General features: G+C 38.0%; 1 protein-coding gene across 1 annotated transcript in view; it reads right to left on the bottom strand.

The window, feature by feature from the left end:
* The window catches only part of LOC107738449 (receptor-type tyrosine-protein phosphatase beta-like), a 53308-nt gene that overhangs the window by 1069 nt on the left and 42645 nt on the right, over positions 1-9594 (bottom strand). The window contains exons 25-29 of the mRNA XM_016550210.1: positions 8140-8274; positions 2827-2949; positions 1976-2139; positions 1747-1882; positions 421-530 (exon numbers count right to left, since the gene is read on the bottom strand). Coding sequence (XP_016405696.1) covers positions 423-530; positions 1747-1882; positions 1976-2139; positions 2827-2949; positions 8140-8274 — 666 coding nt within the window. The 3' untranslated portion in view covers positions 421-422. The remainder of the gene's footprint in view (positions 1-420; positions 531-1746; positions 1883-1975; positions 2140-2826; positions 2950-8139; positions 8275-9594) is intronic.

Below are 9594 nucleotides of genomic sequence, written 5' to 3'. Positions count from 1 at the left end.
ATTTTGAAACTTGTGAATCCATTAGAATCGTTAGAAGACAGAATCGCGATTCATATATGAATAGATTTTTACGTCTAGTTTTCTCTTCCTCTTCTCTAAAGCAGCGCAGCATGGCCTCGCCCCCTTTGCTGCGTGTTCCCGGAGGCGGGGTTTATGTAAAATTCTAAAAGGTTCTTGACGTAACGGACCCGGGAAGTTACTTGTTGTAGTCCCTTACCAGTCGTTTTTGTAGGCATTAAACTGCCAGAATTTTAAAAGACGATATCTCCGTTTGCATTGAACTTTCAGCTTCGTAACTTTGCAGATATTGTTTATGATCAAACAGCAACATTACAGACTAACTAACATTAAAAAAGTGAAATCGCAATCAACCACCCCTTTAATGATATATAAGTCTAAGTGAAACAAACACATACTTACCTTTATAACAAGTTGTTGTAGATGGGGAAAAGAGGGTTATCTCGTTGACAGTGAAGTTTACGAGCCCTCAAAACATCCCGCACACACTGATGGATATAAGCATACTGAGACTGCAACAGAGAAGTCCCTGATATTAGGGTGCTTATAAACCAATGCACACATTTCATTAAACCTACAGAGGCAAAATAGTGTAACTACATGATTATGCAATTCTGAAATCACTATGTAAACTGAATTTGGGTGATTTATTATGAAATTATTCGGGTGGCAATTATGAAAACTGAAATCAGGTGACTTAAAGGTGCAGTAGGAGATCTTGGAAAATGCTAACTTTAGCCTGATAGCACTGAAAGCGAACGTCCCACCCTCCCTGCAATCGCCATCCAAAGCCACGCCCTCTGAATGCATTTACGCTCACAGACCAGAACACCAGAGACAACATTACAATAGGCTACATCAGCGGTTCCCAATTCCAGCCCATGTTCCGAAGTGAAGTAAACTTCAACGGATTTCCCCTGCTCAGGGAGGAGGGAGCAATGAACACTGTGTAGGGATCATATAGATCGGAACACAGATCGGAACACTGTGTAGAGATCATATCCATCGGAACACAGTGAGTTGCACGTAGCTCACTTCTAACGAGCTGGTTATCTGAATCGCGAGGACTGGAATTTGGAACCGCTGGGCTACATCATGTGTCATTCACCGATGAGAAAACTTTAAAAGTACTACAATACTAGGAAGGAAGATTGGGTTGTTGATGTTTGTCTGCCACTCTCACTCTGTCTGCACAGCGTGCGTGAACGCGCTGATGACGTATCCTGTCTGCACGAACAGGGTGCACAGAGGTACGCAGATACATACTTTGACAGGCAGGTAGGAAAGTTAATTAAAACGCTCGGACCAAGCATTTTGATTGGACAAACATTTATTGGTCCTACGCCTTCCACAGAATATATAAATACAGATAAATACATTTAGACCACTTAACTTAATGATTGCTATCGGGATGTGAAGAGACTTTCAACCAGCATAACAAAAAATGTTTCTGAAGACAATCACCTATTGCACCTTTAAGGCCGATTCATGCCAAAGACGGCAACTCTAATTCTATGAGAACAGGGAAGTCCACACTACAACTATAACAACAGAAAATCAATCAAAAAGCCATTTTTCTCAGTTCCAGTGTTGCCATAGGTACTGTGTTTTGCCTGTGTAGGGCAGCAGTACTTTAGAGTGGACTTCAAGTGGAATTATTTCATTAAGCTGTGCTAGTCTGACACCAATATAAACGTGGCTGATGTCACTATACAGATAGACTCATACCTCAGTTTGTACCATGTATGAGCGATGCAGGCGTAGATCAAACACGCATCCATAAATGTCCACTGTGCAGTTCCTGTCAAGTTGCTGTAAAACACGATCCAGCACAATGAAAGTGCCAGTTCGGCCCACACCAGCACTGAGAGAGAGAAAAGCATATCCATTGTAAATATATTTTGAATGTGAACACCCTAAAATGTCCGTTAAAGATGTTTAGGTGATACACAGATACCTGCAGTGTACTACAGTGACTCCAGGACTGGTTGTCCTGTCAATGTAATCTCTGACTGTTCGCACAAACTGAACGAGTGATTGGGTTGTTTCCGGTACACCGTGATCTGGCCAAATGGTGTAATGGAACTGACGCACCATCCTGGGGTATTTCAACTGACCCTCCTGAAAAAAGACCTTGCATCATGTCGTCTCATCTTCCAAAACTATCCCAAATCTACTACTAGTTGCCATTTTATTCATTCATTCAGTCATTCATTTCTTCGTATATGCTTAAAAGAGTTTCTGTACAACTAAATTGCAAATTACAAAGTGCAAAAATAACTTTCAAAAACTGTTGAATCTTGCAAAGAAATGTCCAGGTCATACTTTACCCCTAAAAGAAAAGAAAAGAAAAATACAATTTTGTATGAAGAAAATGAAGCCTATTTTTTTTGACCGCTACAATAATTTACATTTACATTTCCAGATATTTTAACTGTAATACAATCATACAAATCATCCTGCGCACACTTTTTTTTAATTCACCTCAACAAAAACAGTTACAGTCATGATGTACATTTAGTATACTTTGAGGTTTAATTGTACTTTGTTTACATGTACACAAATTACTATAGTACACAGTGAGTAAATGAGCGAAAAACAAACAGTGAACATCATGTCACAATGCAAAAAAAAAAAAAAACTCAATGATTCTAAAAACATTTTTTTGTTTGTTTATATTTTTCTTTTGATTATGGAGTGAAATATGACCCAACATTTTTGTTTTACAATTTACCATTAAAAAAGACACACCATTAAGTAATAAATGGTTGTATTTCTGTTCAATATATCCATTTATTTGACACTTACACATGATATCTTGAAGTCCCGAATGGTCCACTCTGGGAGGATCTTCTCAGATTGCAGTTGCACAACAACATCACCATAATACAAAGGCTCACTGTCAGTTGGCCAGTATCGATCACACTTCACCTGAATCATAAACATATCCACAAAAATATGACATGAGACCAGCGCACACAGAGGCGGACTTAACCATTAGGCAAAGGCAGGCGACCGCCTTGGGCCCCCAAAAGCCAAGGGCCCCCTAAAATGCTTTTTATATGCGAGATGCGCGTTCAGTGCGGAAGCGCAACTGGTTGCTCTGGTGTTCATTACCACGACAACCGTCTGTGCGTCCGCGTTGAACGTGCTTCTTAGCAAATGTAGGGCGATGTAGAAAATGGGGACGGAATCCTGGAATCTATTCATAAAAACGGAATTTACTGTGTAACGCGGAATGTGACGGAATGAACGGCGCAGACGCGCGTTTCGTTTGCTATTTAAGCACGCGCAACGCTCGCGGTGTTCGTCTGTAGTAGCTAAATAGTATTTTTTGCCATTTAATATTCACATACACTAGTCCACATCGCTGTTTGATTGAAGTGTACTGAATTGCATTAAAAAAGAAAATAAAACTGAATCCAGAAAAATTAAAACGGAAAAAAAGATTTTGGAAAAAATAAAACTTAGGCTAATTTGGGAAAAATAATTTTCATAGGGCCTTACAAATATCATGCATGAAGCTATAATTTTAATACTAAGCAACAGTGCATATTATATAGGGCCTATTTTAATTTTTTTAAACGGCGCTCACTCGTTTTTGTGAAAGACCCAAGAAGGACCATGCACAGTCACTTTCCACACAGGCACACTTCATGTTTGGTTGAAATAATCCTTAAGCATGTAAATTTATAATTTCCTTCAGTTTAATTTAAATGTGCAATTAAAATAAATAAAAAATAAATGTATATTTTAAAGTTTAAAATTAGACAGCCTTGCGTTGTGTAGACAATTGCATAGTAAAAAATGACCCCAAAGCACCCCCTAGTGTCCAACCTACTCTACTACTATTATAACCTGTTTAAATGTGAACAAGGGATTTACAACATTAAAGAAATCCTTTATTTATAACATGTACATGAAAAATCTAAAAGATTAGACACAACTATGGGACACGATCGTGCAGCAGCGAGCAACAGTGAAAGGAACCTCAAGGTTGTAAATGTGTGAAATGTATAGGGCCCCATTCCTGTATTTTGCCTGGGGCCCCAAATCACTAAATCCGCCCCTGATCACAGGTCGAGAATAAGGAGAGATGACTGGCAAGACCATGCTGGAGTATTTGCTGCTCAACAGATCCTGAGCTCATTGACAAATATTTGATCTTGAAAGATGTGCTCCCTTTACACAGAGTGCGTGTGATCGCAAAATTGAAAGTGAAAGTAAGTGTTCATTCAAAAGCGATTTCAATACTCTGCATATTGTTTGCGTGAAAATTATTTACAATATCAGAATGTTTGCGGAAGCGGGATTAAAGGCCGTGATACACCAAGCCGCCTTCAAAGAACTAGCAGCGACGAAAGCCGACGATGTTGTCGCTTCACATCGGTAGCATCTGGAGCAAAAAGCTGTGCGTGCACACACCGAACAGACTACAGCTGACTGCAAACTAACACATGCATTCTCCACCTGCGTGAGAGGAATTAGCAGTCTATATCAGCAGCTATTAATACTAAATATTCGTGTTGAGCTCGAGTGCGCAGTCGAGTGCACCATCACTCGGTTACGAAAACAAAACGTTGTTCAGGGTTTATTCACCTCTTCAGCATGCTCTTTTTATTCAGCATGAACTTTTTACAAAACATCTGCATCAGCTTACTACAACATAGAAACGTAAACATGTAACAATATACGTCATCACTCCCATACCATAATACCTTCAAATAAAACAATAGGTAATTTGGCTGTTATCGTAATGCAATGTATAAGAGTGCAATAGTTAACAATTCATCATTCAAAAGAAGAAACCAAAACAAGGATATAAGATATACGAAATGTTAACAAAGCAGCACTTGCTTACCTTTTTGAATATCAGTTATATTGATAACTTTCTTCATTTTAATTGGCGCATGTTGTTATGAAATTATTCGCATATTGGAATGCTTGGGTAAGATCACGCAACATTAGAACAGCCTTCTGTCTGTGCCGCCTTCATTTACTTGCTCGTTTTCAACGCTTTCACTTTAATTCTCGGGCACCGACTCGTTCGCTAAACTGAACATCCAGTCAGAGTCTCACTCTCACCGATGGCCCAGACGCAAACTGCCGCAGACACAAGGAACACACCAAACCAACTAGCCCGACAGACGCTCGCCGACGACCGACCGTCAGCTTGGTCTGTCCCGGCCTTAAGAAACTAGGCTTGTGTTAATGTTGTAATCACAGAGAAAAGACTCCCAAAACCATTGTGAGCCTAAGGTTATCATAAACTAGTTGTGCCAAAGGTCTCTCCAGTCTATTCTGGCTCACAATGCTTTTTGGAAATGCGGCCAACTGGCATAAAATTAGCTTGATGTTGGACATTTGATATTCACAAAGTTTAGGGACCATCTCAAAAGTTACATACAACATTGGTATACATGTTTTGGTATACACGTTAGATTTTTGATAAGCCTGTGTATAAACTGTCAAATCATATCTAAATATGGCTAAATATACCTGACTCATAGATGAACAATGTACAGTTGGTTTTATGACCAAGTCATTCTCTCCAAATTCTATTAAAGTTAGAAACATGTATACCAATGTTGAAATTATCTGTAGAGATGGTCCCTAAACATGTGATATAAAGCCATCTTTAATGTCAACTGCCAGTGGGCTGCATTTCCAAAAAGCATTGTGACCCTGAGTAGACTGTAGAGATTTTTGGAGCAACTTCGCAACAAATTTTCCACACAATTCTTTTGGGAGTCAAGATTTTATCGTTGATTACAAAATGAATACAAGTGAAAATGAATACAAAACTATCCAAGTGTCATGTCTTGGGTATTCTTTAGTCTTTGATGCTACAAAGGCTGCATATCTCAGCTGCTACATCATCAAAATTTGCTGAAGGCCATAAATAAAAATCCTTTATTCAGCTGCATTTGAAGGATTCATGGGATGTATCCTTCGCAACCTTCAATCACCCACAATTATTTGTACACATTCACAAAATTAAACTGACGAAAAACGAGTCAGAATTGAACTTATCTCAATTTATTATGAAATTTAAGACAAAAATAATGTTAGATTACTCACTTAAATCTAAACTGCCAATAACAAGCCACTGGGAGACTGTTGACAGCTGTGATTCATTGTATTGCATTAATAGAAAGCCAAATAATATAAAGATTTTTTTAGTGATTTGTGTGATTTGTTTGTTTGTGAGTATTTTTTCCAAAATTAAGTTATATTACTATTTTGGTGCCAAGATGGTAAGGTTGGAAACATGTGTGACATAGACACACTTACTAGACTGTCTCATTTTAGTGGTTAATGCCGAGGAGGACTTGAACCTACAAGCCTCCCAATAACTGAACTAGGATTGACGCAGCATCGGTAGGATGCAGCTTTCCATTTGAGGAGCACCCAACCTAGAATCTCATCAACAATGTTGATGGTTTCGGGCTTAACGACGGAACTGTCAGGATAAGTAGCTCAATTCAGTTGCTATAAAATAATTTGACATAATAATGTGAATCGGGAAAAAAAATGGTTTGGAGCTTTGCAGTTGATCTCACACATCCCACAGCAAACTATGATCTCTATCGTTAGTTTGATCTGGCGCTTCTGTGTAAGCTCTCAACCAGTGATTCACCGGAGCCTCCCTCATTTCCTCATTCAAATAAATAAATGAATATATTTGGAAATAAATACATATGGTAATAAATATATAAAAAAACAAACACATGAATTTATATATTTAAATATAAATAAAAAGTTGATTTATTTTACTGCTATTTATTTATTTATCATTTCTGCAGGTTTGGTCCTCCATACAGTAGCACATTAATGTTTTTTTTTCTTTTACATGAAAGTCTCAGTGATTAGAGCTCAAGTGAAATTGGCTGTAGCAAAAAGTGTCATCATAAAGGACGTCTATGCAAACATGGATGAGTCTATGTCTCTATGGCCATCTTATATGCAAAAGGTGCTCATTCGTAAAGCAAAACATGTCGTGACTCTGATGTAATTGCTGAGATTCTTTTAGAGCTGTCAGATTAGGATGTGAGTGCAGTGGAGCATAAAAAATTCAATTTGCAGTTTTTCTCACCTGGTGGGTCACGGAGTGTGCAGTCAAAGAAACAAGATAATTCTATGACTTTCTGATGTGAGACCTTTATTTTGAACGTCGAGCGTGAAAGCAGTTGACAGTTCAGTCAGAGGGCAGTTAAAGTAAAGAGTGGGAAAGAAAACCGTGTTGTTTACAAATAGCTATGAATTATTGGGTATCTTTAAAAGGACATAGGGATATACACCCAAATAAGTCTGTGTTTCATGAGAGTTGGGAACATACCCAAGACTAAATCAAAAGAATAGGATGGACAGGAAATAGAATGGCCCAAATAAAGGGTATAGATCAGTCGAAATTCTCTCATAGTGTGCCATTACCTGAAGTGCCTCCATGGTTATTTCCTATGCCTTGTATAGATACTCACGTTCAAGAACTAATTAAAGAAAATAAGGACTCGTCAGTTGAACATTTAGTAAATCAATTTATAAAACAAAAATACAGCAATATTTTTACAGATGGTTCAAAGGACCCAGAATCTGGAAAAGTAGGAACAGCAATATATGTTCCAAAGTACCAGGTAGCTATCAAAAAGAGAATTTCAGATAATTTAATGGTATTTACAGCTGAGCTTGTAGGAATACTGTATATCTGGCTCTACAGTGGGTGGAAGAAGTGAGGCTAGACAAGGTAGTCATATGCAATGACTCTTTATCAGCTCTAAAAAGTCTGATGTAGACAATTGCATAGTGAAAATTACCCCAACGCACCCCCTAGTGTCCAACCTACTCTAATACTATTATAACCTGTTTAAATATGAACAAGGGATTTATAACATTAAAGAAATCCTTTATTTATAACATGTACATGAAAAATCTAAAAGATTAGACACAACTATGGGACACGATCGTGCAGCAGCGAGCAACAGTGAAAGGAACCTCAAGGTTGTAAATGTGTGAAATTGTATAGGGCCCCATTCCTGTATTTTGCCTGGGGCCCCCAAATCACTAAATCCGCCCCTGAGCGCACATCACCAGCAAAACAGCACCAGAAGCCTCTACACTCACCATGCCCCTCTCCACACACTGGGTCACCATTACAAGGCTGTGCACTTTTTGTTCCCACACCATGCGCCAGAAATCATCCTTGGTACCTGGGAGAGGCCCTTGTGTGGCAATATACTCCCATCTGAAATTGTTTCCCTGTTAAACAGACAAGAGAAATACTTTTGAGTCTGAGGACAAAAAAGGATACTGTCACAACCCTAACTTTCCATGAACAGGGTACAAATATTTAGTTTATTCTTTTGAAAGAAATTGTCAGTAAATGAGGTGGTCGACCATAAACCTGTAAATGTTGACTTTCAACCTCAGGAGGATAAACTAAATTTTATATGAGCAGTTTTTATGACATTTTCTATTCATTTTCTAGTTTCTGTGGTTATTGAAGCCCTGTTACCAAAACCAAATCTGAATACAGAGTGAAGCGCTGATATGGGCAATTTAGTTTTGAATAAACACCAAAGTAAAATAGACACACACACACACACACACACACACACACACACACAAATCTATTACATATTGAGTAACAGGGTTAAAAGTTTCTGTCTTTCACAGTTATAAGCTGTCTCTCGGTATGTTAGAGATGTTTTGTGACTAATCATGCAGTCATTACTAAATTTATATTTAGTTAAAGGGTTAGTTCACCCAAAGATAAAAATTAGCCCATGAATTACTCACCCTCAAGGCATCCTAGGTGTATATGACTTTCTTCTTTCAGACGAATCCATTCAGAGTTATATAAAAAATTGTCTTTGATCTTCCAAGCTGTTTAATAGCAGTCAGCGGGTGTTGCAGTTGATCAGTCCAAAAGAAGTGAAATAAAGCGCATCCATCCATAATAAAAAGAGCCTCACACGTCTCCGGGGGGTGAACAAAGGACTCCTGTAGCGAATTACGTAATAATCAATTTAATCTAGCTTGCGCTCACTGTTGTACACGGAAGCAGCTCCGGGCGTATGACGTAGGACGTCAGCGTTGTGTTTATTATGGATGAATGCGCTTTATTTCACTTCTTTTGGACTGATGAACTGCAACACCCGCTGACTGCCATTAAACAGCTTGGAAGATCAATGACAATTTTTAATATAGCTCTGATTGGATTCATCTGAAAGAAGGAAGTCATATACGCCTAGGATAGGGTGAGTAAATAATGGGCTAATTTAAATTTAAATTTAATTTAATTTAATTTAAATTCAGAGGGAAAAAAATATTCGTTTGATCCTTTTTTTTCGCACAATAACTTACAGGGTGGAATGGTTGAACTTGATGAATGCAGGTAATGAACAGTGTGTTGAAAAATTGAGAAAATGGAATGAGATTAATTTACTTCTCTTCCCATCATGCAGTAGAAATGGTCTAAATGTCAGAAAATCAATCAAATGTCACTTCCTGTTTGTAACAATTTGAAGAAATATTATATTACAAATCGTGTGGTAATAAAAACTAAAAAAAAAAAAA

Source organism: Sinocyclocheilus rhinocerous, unplaced genomic scaffold (assembly GCF_001515625.1).
Source record: "Sinocyclocheilus rhinocerous isolate Xijiao unplaced genomic scaffold, SAMN03320098_v1.1 scaffold2993, whole genome shotgun sequence".
Lineage (NCBI taxonomy): Eukaryota > Metazoa > Chordata > Actinopteri > Cypriniformes > Cyprinidae > Sinocyclocheilus > Sinocyclocheilus rhinocerous.
The sequence above is the reverse complement of the archived record's forward strand: the minus strand, read 5'-3'. Positions and strand labels throughout refer to the sequence as shown.